Consider the following 11,485-nt stretch of genomic DNA (forward strand, 5'->3'; position numbering starts at 1 on the left):
ACAGTGTGACTCCTGTCCATTTAGTAATAGGATCACTGATATGACTAGCACTGTCTAAAGGATGTAATTATAGTCTGTCTTGTGTGTAGAATACCTCCATCCATATATTTTTTGAATTTGGAAATAGTCTAACTGCAATGGTAAACTCTTAATTGGAAAAATATACATTTATTTTGCTGTGCTTGGTACAGACGGCTGCTGGATATATCAGAGATCTGCCTAGAACTCTTTTAAAGGGTATTGCTCAATGCAAGTCGTATGATTTTTACAGAAAATTTCAACATGTTTTGTATTATTTGCCATCTAAAGTCAAGTCCAAATGTATAAGTACTTTGTTTTAGGTTTACTCCTAACATATACTGATTTTATCCTTCTAATAGTAATTCAAGGACCCCATAATTGGAATATACCCTTTAAATTCTAGGCAGATCACTGAATTGACATGCTTAAGCTTTTCAATCGCCACTGGTGTTGTGCATGCAATGGCACCTAGCCTCAAAGCTTACATCATATTTTAATTATTAACAGGATCCCAGGAGGAATTCTGAACTAGTTACAAGGCTATACCGCTTGGGGGACAGCTGTACGTGCTGCTGCAGTTGCATTCCTGTCAGAATGAGGATGGATGACTAATTGCTGTTACTATTGTGTGCATGACAATACATATTAGTGTATTCATTATTTTGCGTGATATAGTTTTTGTGTCTTCAACCTAGGGAATATTTAAAAACAGGTTAGGTTTTCTATTTCCAGTCTGATCTATTGCTAGATACAATGAACACAGTTGACAGTTTACTCGTACACCCCTTTTTGGGCTTGACACATGCTGATAAACTGCAAGTGAAAACATTAGGAGCTGATAAACCTGAAATTAAAATTGAGCAGTCTGCAAAAGATAGGGGACAGGGTTATACACGTCGGTTTACCAGAACATGGTATGATAGGATAGAGTGGCTTACTGGTAGCGCTTCTAAAAATGCTTTATTCTGTTTCCCTTGCTTACTTTTTGGAGGTGAAGTTGCCTGGACAAAAACAGGAGTTACTGACCTAAAGCATCTGGCTGAAAAAATAAAAAAACATGATTCCTGTAAATCTCATTTGACAAATATGTTGAAATTATCTCTTTTCGGAAAATCGGACATTGTACAGCAATTGAACGAAGCATACCGTGTGGGAGTAAGAAAACATAATGCAGAAGTGGATAAAAACCGATACATTTTATCAAAATTGATTGACTGTATTCGTTTTTGTGGTGCCTTTGAATTGGCATTACGGGGCCATGATGAAACTGAAGAGTCTCTAAATCCTGGCGTGTTCGGGGGCCTTGTTGATTTTGTCTCCAGCATTGACAGTGCTATGGAAACACATTTAAGAACAGCCACAGTGTTTAAAGGCACGTCTAAAACTATTCAGAATGAATTGCTGGACTGTATGCTGGAAGTGATAAGAGAATATATTACACAGCAGTTGAGAAGCACTGATTATGTAGCTATCCAAGCTGACGATACAACTGATGTCTCTACTAAGACACAGTCAGTTCTAGTCTTCCGCTACATTGATGGAAATTGCAAGGTAGCTGAACGATTTTATTGTTTCACACATCTAAAAGACTCATCTGCAGAAACAATTGCCTCAGCCATTCTTAATGAATTAAACATTGTTTTCCCTGACCAATGTGCTAAAGGAAAACTAATTGCTCAAAGCTACGATGGGGCCAGCGTCATGCGTGGTGCAACAGGTGGGGTGCAAAAGAAAATCAGGGATGTTTACCCAAATGCACATTATATTCATTGCCATGCCCACCAACTTAACCTAATTATGGAACAGGCTTCCTCCAAAATATCTAGAGTTAAAATTTTCTTTTCAGAGATTGGAGGTATAACAGCATTTTTTGCACGTTCCCCGAAAAGGACTGATATTCTTGAACAAATAGTTTCAAGAAGACTTCCAAGAGGGTCTGCAACTCGCTGGAACTTCAATATTCGAGCAATATTGATAATTTATGAATACAGAGACGATCTTCTTGAATGCATGTCAACCATTGCAAACAGTGGTGATTTTGAGTCAAATACTATATGTGAAGCTAAGGGATTTAGTAGAACATTAGATGATAGAGAGTTTATATTCTTTCTGTTTCTTTTTCACCGTATAATGCCCCAGGTAGACATTTTATATAATCAATTGCAAAAGCGAGACATTGACACTGTATATGTCCAGAAAGCTACTACAGACTTTGTGACAAGCATCACCAAAGTACGGGAATCCATTGACAGTTTGGATTCTACACTGCCACAAGAATGTACATTTGTAAACCGAAGACTGCAAATAAATACTTTGACCCAAGAAGCAAAAGAAGTCTGTGACATTATTGTGGTCCATGCCAGAGAGCGCTTTGCATTCACAAAGCATCTTGTAAGTGCAACACTATTGCGAAGTGACCTTTTTGAAAGACATGACAAATCTTTCCCAGCTGAGGCACTCGCAGAAACGATAGAAGCCTATCCTATGTTAGACAAGGCTAGATTGCGTACAGAACTTTCGGTCCTGTATGGAAGACGTGACTTCCGCCAAACTACTGGTGGTGCCATGGCTTTATTTAGCTTTTTGTGTGAAAACAACTTAGAGAAATCTTTTTCTGAGACCATAAAGCTTTTAAGAGTTGTCATTACTACACCCATGACAACAGCAGAGTCTGAGAGATGTTTTTCCACACTAAAGAGGGTAAAAACGTTTTTGCGAAACACTATGACTCAAGCTAGACTTAATGCATTGGCTATGCTGTCAATGGAAAAGGAGCTAATAAAGGAAATACCAGAATTCAACAAAAGAACAATTGAAAAGTTTGTTCATATTAAAGATCGACGAGCAAACTTTCTATATAAATAGAAAATATTAATCTGATGTGTAATCATAGTTTCAGGTGTTTATAGCTCGGTTTGTTTTGTTTGATAACATTAGGAAGTACTGTTGGACATGTACTCATTCCATTTAATATTCATAAAACTCCTGTACAGTTGATATGTGTTTATATATGTGTGTTTATGTATCTGTGAATTTATAGATATTTGTTTTCATATTTTATTATTTTTTAAAATATTTTTGTTGTTAGTGTCTAAAAATATGTTGGTTTTGAGGGTATATGTCTTTATATGTACAACATTTAGTTATTTTCGTAATTTATTTTTATTTAACTGTTTTCTACTGTACTAACAGGGACAAGAACCCTTCTACCTGTGATTGACATGCAAAGTATTTAAATATTATTATTATTTTTTTAATTGTTTAAAAATATCATATTGGTTTTGAAAGTTCTTAAAATGTACATTTATTTATTTTCATAATTTCTTTTAATTCAATTTTTTCTGCTGTGCTGGCTGAAGAGCACAAGGACCTGAGTGTGGCATCCTAAGAATTTATATAGTATTATTTAAAATAATTGTGTTTGTGTTTACAAATATCATATTGGTTTTGAAGGGATATTTCTTAAAATATACATTTATTTATTTTCATATTTTATTTTTATGTAGCCATTTTCTACTGTACTGACAGGCACAAGGGACTGAGAGTGGCATGCAAAGTATTTAAAAATAAAGTAAAACGTTTTTACCAAGCCTGCTTATACATATAAAGTTTGTGTTGTTTCTTTCTAAAATAAATTAAAGATTGTTGATGGATATTTCTTATATTTTAAGCAATGCATATTACACTCATTTCATAACTCATTTTTATTTAGTGGTTTTCTAAAATACTGATGGACCCAAGGGCCTCAGAGCGCTATATGAACTATTTTAAGTACAATATTTACTTCATTTTGCAAAATTGCCTCGCTCAAAAATGCAAAGCTTTTGCTGACTTCCTAAGAATTAAATGTTTGTTTCGAATGGATATTTCTTATACTTGTAGCTATTTAATGTCATGAAGATTACTGGGCAATCAACATTGAATAGCTGATGCAGAAAAGGAAGTGGCCAGCCTTCATTTCGGGTAGGATCAAAATTACAAGTGTGTTTCTTTGCGGATGTTTATGCACCTATGTTAGGTGTTTTCTATTGGAATGGGTAGAGACAAAGCGGTTTTGCTTAGTACCCCTAGCCATCTTCAGAAGTCAGACTTGCTTGGCAACACAGAAATTCTCTGAAATTATGTATGAGTTTTCTTTTATGAATGCCTAGAAGAACTGATTTTTCAGTCCATTTATCACATAAATAGTGCTGAAAATTGCACCAAAAAATGCCAATTTTTAAAAAATTTCTTCACGGGGGGAGAACCCCCCCGAACCCCCCTTATTGCCGACGGGCGCGCTCGCTACGCTCGCTCGCTCCCGTACGTTCATGCCTTTTGAAATACGCCCACCAGTTTAAAATTCCACCAGCCGCCACTGGTTAAAAGGGGAATGACAATGCATGGATCCCATTGACGCCTGAGAAATTAGTGCTACGTACCTTACAAAAATTGTGTCTCCACACATTCGGATATCTTTTTCCGGACTGTCATATTAGAACACTATGAGACCTATCTCATAACTCGGACTTATCCCACATGGACAGATTCATCAACACCAGATTGCACGGTGCCCTGCGTGCAGTAATGCCGTCCTTCCCTCTTATCCCAGCAGAATTTGCACCACTTACGCTTCTTATAACAGACAATGACGGCTCTCACCTGATCACCAAACTCTACCGCTCATGTATGACTCTGAAACAAGTACGCGACAGGGGGACCTGTCGCCACTGGGAGGAAGACCTTGGACGAGGCCTGGGCCTGCAGCTGCGCGCAAATAAGGAGCGTCTCGCCTAACTATCGACACAAACTCCTACACTTTAAGTTTGTTCATAGATTTTATATAATCCCCTCGGAACTGGCCAAATATGACTCTTCCAAATCTTCGTAGTGCTCCAAATGCCACTTCCTAAGAGCGAGCTTTTCCCATATGATCTGGACCTTCTGTATCATATCCTCTATGTGTGTTTTATTATAAAACATAAACGTCAGAACTGTTCAAGACTGATTCTGAGCAAACCGTAAGAATATGTTGGACTTAGTCCTGCTATTTCGCAGAGCTGTATCTGTATCACAAACCTGACAAGGTTACAAATGGATTGTGCAACCTCAGAATATGACACCTGTGAATCTCCAAGGAAAAAATGTTAATAGATCTAGACCCTTTTTGTTTGGTTACTCATGCATACCCAAAGAGATACACAAGAAATACACAACATGCAGTTTTAATATTTATTAAAGCATTGTGATACTAGAGTAAAATACGTGTGCTGCAATAATCAATAGAAGGAAACGGAATAATGTTATTAGCATTATGAGAATGGTTAAGAAGATACACAGCTCTACCGTTCGGCTGGTTACAGAAAATATATGCTTGCAAATAAGTATTGTAATATATTGTACTCCTATCTACCCCATCTAGGGTGGGTGAATTTGCCAAACCCCTGTAGGGTGATCTACCCCTCAAGTTACCGGTAGGTCAGTGTCATCAGGGTGCCTGTCTTGGTGTCGGGCTGGGCGGCATCCCACAGACGACGTAAACAAGAAGCAGCTGGGTTGGAATTCTAGTATGGCGGTGACCTCTCAATGCCAGGGAATTGCTCCTCTGTCTAAACAAGGGATTGATGTTGTTTATATAATAAACATCACAAATGTTGCCATTCTAAAGTCCTAGTCAGGCCGCTATTATCGATTCTATTGTGATAGCACTGTCGCCGAATGAAGTATAACAAACAACAACATTATCCGCAGTGAACTTAGCCCATGTACTGATTGTTCAAGGTATTGTGATAATGTGCCTACGAAGGGAAAATGTAAGTAATTTCACAGAATATTATCCTGCACAGGCATGCAAGCAAATGTGTGTTAGATGTCATTGGGCCTCATTTATGAGGCCCCTTGCGCCATGGGAACATCAATTTTTGTGACCTGCTCCATATTTACGAGGCAGCGCTAAGCCACTTTTCTTTGCTTAATGCTGCCTCGTAAATATCGTTTCCTTTAACGCAGTTTTCTGCATTAAAGGGGCATGCAATGGGTGTTGCTGGGGGCGCCCCCAGCAAGATCAATGGTTTTTTGACACTGCCCCAGATTTACGAGAAATCCTAACTCTGAGGCAGTGCCAAAAACTTACAACTCCCCAGGGGAGGCATAAGGGAGGCACAACGAGGAGAAATATCTTTATTTCTCTTAGTTTTTCCTTTTTCTATGTGTGCTGCATTCTGCAGCACACGTAGAAGGAGGAAAAAGCCTCTTGTGATTGTTTTTGTGCAGGAAGTTTTCCCTTCCCTTCACTTCCCTTAACTGTGGTGCACGCAGCAGAGTATTAGCGCTTTGTCCCAATGGCAGGTTGTGTAGAACCATCAGTATAGATGATACAATCATACTGATCTAGAAGAATGACAACATTAGGAGTTGGCCTAACAGCTAGGGCCCTCGACCTCGGACCTGGGGGAACTGGGTTCCAGTCTCGGTAATGACGCTAAAACATCCTGTGATTCTGGGCAAATCACTTAATCTCCCTGTGCCTAACAAAAATGAATGTGTGTCCTCATGTAACGTAACTGGTGCTATGTAAAGCGCTTTGATACCTGATTGGATTCGGGTCAAGTTTGCGCTATATAAAACTCTGCAAAAAAATAAAGAAGTCTGTAATCTAGCACTAAATGATATGAGTGGTCTGGATTTATTACTAGAAACAAAGGATTATTCATAGGGAAGATGCAACTTTCTATTGCACCTTGGTATTTAAGTTGTGTGAGTATTTCTCTAACCTGTTTTCTAGCCTCATGTTTTATGGGGTATTGTCTTTGCGGTTGTGGGGTTGATCCCACACGTATAATGTGATAAGGGGAGCCGTCATCCCACCCCACATGGTTGCGGTACAATGGAGGCACTTGCGCTAGGGCCCACTCTTCCATATGAATATTTAACTGCATCTAGGACAAGGTCAGAAATAGCTGGTAAAATTTCCGTTTCTCACATTTGGCAGTCCATAACAAACTCTGGTGGTCAATCCTTTACATTTATGGTATGTTGAATATTACCCGCACCATTTGGACTTGCATTTCATATAATTGATACGGGACACTAAATCTCCTATATAGTGTTTCCACCTGGATATAGTCACTCGTTGCTACTGCAGTCAGACACTCCATTAGAATCTGGTGAACTTTTGTGACTTCTGCTGTGTTATCTAGCATGGTCCGAGCCCCCTCCCCCCTCAGAAGCAGTGTCCTCAATATCCATGGCATGCTTGACTTTAATGCTAGCTACCTTTTTCTTTTTAAATTAACAATTGGGCTGTTTAGGTTTATCTTCCTGTTTTATTATATAGTCAGAAGAGTGTTGTGAGTCCTTTGGTTTCACGTACTCCTCTGATTTGCACTCTGATCGTCTGCCTCTATCCATGCTATTTTTAGATGTCTCCTAAAAGGACAGAGAAAATGTGCATCAGTATCCTGATGCCTATTAGGCATTTTAATATTATCACTGTGACATAGGTTGTAGCATTTTTCAGTGGACTCCTTTTGAGGAGATCTGCCCAGTGATTTACTCTTTTCTTTGTTTTTCTTATCACTTCTTCTTAGTATTGGAGCCATATAAACAGTAGAAATGCAGGATCTAAATATATAAAACTAGGAGCAGCTTTGAGCTCACAAAACCGGCCTCCATGGACTCCAGTCCATCGAAGAATTGCCCAGTGAAATAAAAGGCCTGTCCGGTACTGGTTCCATTGTCTGGCTGTGATACCCAGTCAGCCCCTGGCAGCCTTTTGTGACAGTTATTATTCAGAGGCTACCGGGGCTATGAGGCAGTAAACAGGCATCACAGGGTCTTTTGCACATTATCTTCATCTTCAAACCATAGGCCTGTGAAGTAAAGATTATTCTAGAAAGTAACAATTGAGTACTGATGCTGTTCATTCATGGATATCATCTGATCTTCATTTAGGGCCTCATTTAGGGTCTGGCCTAGTTTTACCACCTTTTTACATAGAAGAATGACCACTTTGTGAGTGTTGAGAAAAACTTCTTTTAGGAGTAGGCAATGATCATTAGGACCATTGCCTAGTCCTAAAAAAAGTGTTATGTAACTTTCTTTTTTTTTTTTTAAACAACTCCCTTTTTCCAGACAGATTGATTTAAAAGCAATCACAGACATGGTGTTCTGCTAACCCTAGTATGTCTCCATCTATTGTTGTAAGGTACAACAGGGCCCGTGCCAAGTCTCCATTTTAGCTACATGTTTTAGCTTGACATAATTTACTAATGGTGACTTTTTGCATGTTTTACATTTACACGATAATGCACTTAGAAATTATTCTGCATACAGTTCATTTCTTAGTAAGCATTATTATCATGTTGCTTGAACGATCTTTCCAAGGCAGGCACATGGAACACACTGCCCTTGTATTTGGTTGCCCGGTTAGAGACCGCTCTAAACTCCAGATAAACCATTGCATCAGCTCTGCACCTTTGACACAGTGTGATTGGAACAGTGCTTTTATTATATAAACTGCCTCTGTGCTACATTTGGCAGAGGAATACTTCTGCTGGGATTTTCCTGGAATGTTGTGCACATCGACTGAGATGCAGCCCTGCTGACTCTAACCTTTATCGTACAAAGGACAATAGCCTGTTCCATCCAGATCAGCTTCCTGGCACATCATACTCAGATATGGGGGGGTTAGGCTATCCCAATGGATCTGGCAGAGGGTACTCCCACGATGCTCTTTATAGTACAGGTAGTATTAGATAGGACTATAAGTATGATCACATATTATCGTTATAATGGTTGAACCATTTATGTTTTTACCACTCTTGTAATGCTGGTTTCAACACTTTTTTCATCTTCCTAATAATTGCAGCTCACTTTTTCTATACAAGATTTCGATTCTTTCAATAAATGTTTGAAAAGCCAGATTTGTATCTTTCTTGTGTTTACCTTGGACATGCAAAAGTAACAACGAAAGGGTAGATCTATTTCCACAATTTCCTTGGGGAACAAAGAATGGCCATGATTGAGGTTGCAGATGCCTTCTGGTACCCTGGTAAGGTTAGGGGTTCAGATGGCGCACTGTGAGCTAGCTAGGAATTGGGCCAACATTTTCTGATGATATGTGGACTGAGTCCCCATTTTCTGAAATTTGTGTTCTCTAGATACACAGTCCTACTTAATTAGTTAGAATCGTATAACAGTATGGGAGTGTTTCCAATGTTAGTGGGTCAAAATCCGCAACCTACCACAAAAAATTGATGAAGTAGGTTGAATTGGACTCCTGTATTTTGGGGACTATTAGTACATAGGTCAGTTTGCAAAATACCAATGCATTCGGTAGAAGTCAGTGGGCAAATTGCAACCACTTTTACCAAATCCATTTTAGTACATTCAAATTAAGAAATTGCAAATTGTTAATTGTTATTAGTCACAATTTACAATTGCTTAGTTGCAATCTTTGTACATCAGGAACTATGTCATTTGTTTCCATGGGGAACATAAAGGAGGAAGCTCCATAAAGGAGTAGAGCCCTGAGAAGGGAAGAGTTTCTTTGCTAAGGAGGTGTTTGACAACAGGGAGAAACCTAAGTTGGGGAGTGTTTAGGAAGTGTGATCAAGGGAGAAAAGTCTAGGGAAAGGAGGCTTTCAAGAGACAAGGATTTGGTTGAGAAGAGAAAAGGTAACATCTCTCGAAAGAAAAATATTAACACTGTGACTCTACTGCAAAAAGAGCAAGAGCGAGTAAGGAGCTGCCTGAGCAGATAACCAGTGTTGACAAAGATCCGGTGAGCCATGCCAGTTACTGAATGAGGAACCAGTTGGCACTTTTGGATATGTGGAAAGTATTCTGAAGTTATTACAAAACAAAACTGATTGACTGACTATACCACTATATGTAGAGACTGTCAGTAAAAGGCAGAGCAGATTGTGATTTTATGCTGTAGTGGCGGAGTGAAACCCAGAGGTGCTTACATATAATGGACAGCGTTTATTACATAAACACAGACGATGACAAGTAAAAAGGATGTCTGTTGGATAAAACACTCAACTTTCACATCAGACTATACTGTTCTGAGTTTTAATCTGTTCACAACTTGGGTGCAGCCCTTTTTAAGTCGAGCTCAGTGACCTGTTGTTAATACTTTGTGGAGTTTCAACTCCACCCATTACTTTTCTTTGCTTTTCATTTCTCTATGCCAGTGTCCTTTAAAAATCATTGCTTGCTAGTGGTTAGTCCTGCCTCTTTGTTCCTCCTATTTCTCTTCCATTCCTCCCACGCAGCAGGGACTAAGTAATGTGTCATTACGCTATGTTTCTTTATCTGTTCTTTGGGGGACTATTTTTTTCTTGGTTTCCTGCTCTGTTACTGTTTGCCTGTGTTGAGCTTTGGTGCCTTAGCTGCTTACATTTGCATATAGCATTCCTCCCTCCCACCTCCTCCTAATGCCACAGTTGTGTCAGTGCTGCCTCCTGCACCTTCACTCTGTTGTTCATTTTCTAATTATTTTAGACTTTTTGCAAAATGTTGATGTTGACCATCAGTTGGGCTTCTTCTGGTATGAATTTAGGTTTTGAGCTTCGTTTTCAGGGAGATTGGGCTTTTTTTTAACTGGAGCGATGGACATGCCCCGGTCATGCTCTGTTTTGGGGGCATTGATACCGTGGCACAGAAATGCAGCATAGCAGCTGAAGTGTATTTTTAAACAAGCCATTAGTCCGTTCGCCAATGCTTGGTTATCATAGTGGCTGGTTTCAAAAACGTGTTTCAACTACGCACTACTTTTTGGCACTGACGTCGTAAAGGATGAGAGTCATCAATTCCATACCCTTTGTCCTCCTCGTTCACCCCATACTGGAAGGGGAGGAGTAATGGCTGAATAGTGCTCCCACCAAAGAATTGACGCAGCAATGCCACTTCCGTATTTACCAGAAACTTGAAAGAAGATTAGTTTGTTTTCTGCAGGTCTGGAAACTGGGGAAAAATTATTTGTGGTAAGTGTAGCGGTCTAGTCTGTCACCGCACATGCCCCCATGATCCACCCCCTGGAAGCACCCACACACTTTGTAGCACTCTCTGGCCAGGCGTGGCCAGAGAGCATAAATAAAGGGGCCGGGCCGCTCGGGACTTCCGGCCGACACCACGTACCACTGTGTGAGTGGCGGTTCCTTGTCGCTGCATGCGGGGGGGCCTACCTGTGGGATCCCAACACTGGCGACGAGGGTGGGATCACAGCGTCCCCAATGAAGCTTGAACCACTCTCTGGCCCATTAGCCTGTCAGGCGCACACCAGAGCTGCAAAGCGTGGTCAGCGCGTCAACACGTGGTGGAGAAGACAGAGTGCCGACTGTATGCCTTTCAGGTGGAGAAAGCATCTGACAAGCACCGGCCGGTGAGTGGAAAACCAAGCGGAAAACCCCGGCGCCCGACTGCATGACCGAGCCCTGTCAGCTGGACACAGCGCGCTGGTGCTCCCGGCACGAACTCC

General features: G+C 40.2%; 1 protein-coding gene across 1 annotated transcript; it reads left to right on the forward strand.

The window, feature by feature from the left end:
* Nucleotides 1–1,107: 1,107 nt before the first annotated feature.
* LOC146782627 (zinc finger MYM-type protein 1-like) lies at nucleotides 1,108–4,797 on the forward strand. The gene is made up of 2 exons (XM_085637155.1): nucleotides 1,108–2,840; nucleotides 4,548–4,797. The coding sequence occupies exons 1-2, from the start codon at nucleotides 1,108–1,110 to the stop codon at nucleotides 4,795–4,797; spliced, it is 1,983 nt and encodes a 660-aa protein (XP_085493281.1).
* The last annotated feature ends 6,688 nt before the right edge of the window (nucleotides 4,798–11,485 follow it).

Source organism: Triturus cristatus, chromosome 12 (genome assembly GCF_964204655.1).
Source record: "Triturus cristatus chromosome 12, aTriCri1.1, whole genome shotgun sequence".
Taxonomy (NCBI): domain Eukaryota; kingdom Metazoa; phylum Chordata; class Amphibia; order Caudata; family Salamandridae; genus Triturus; species Triturus cristatus.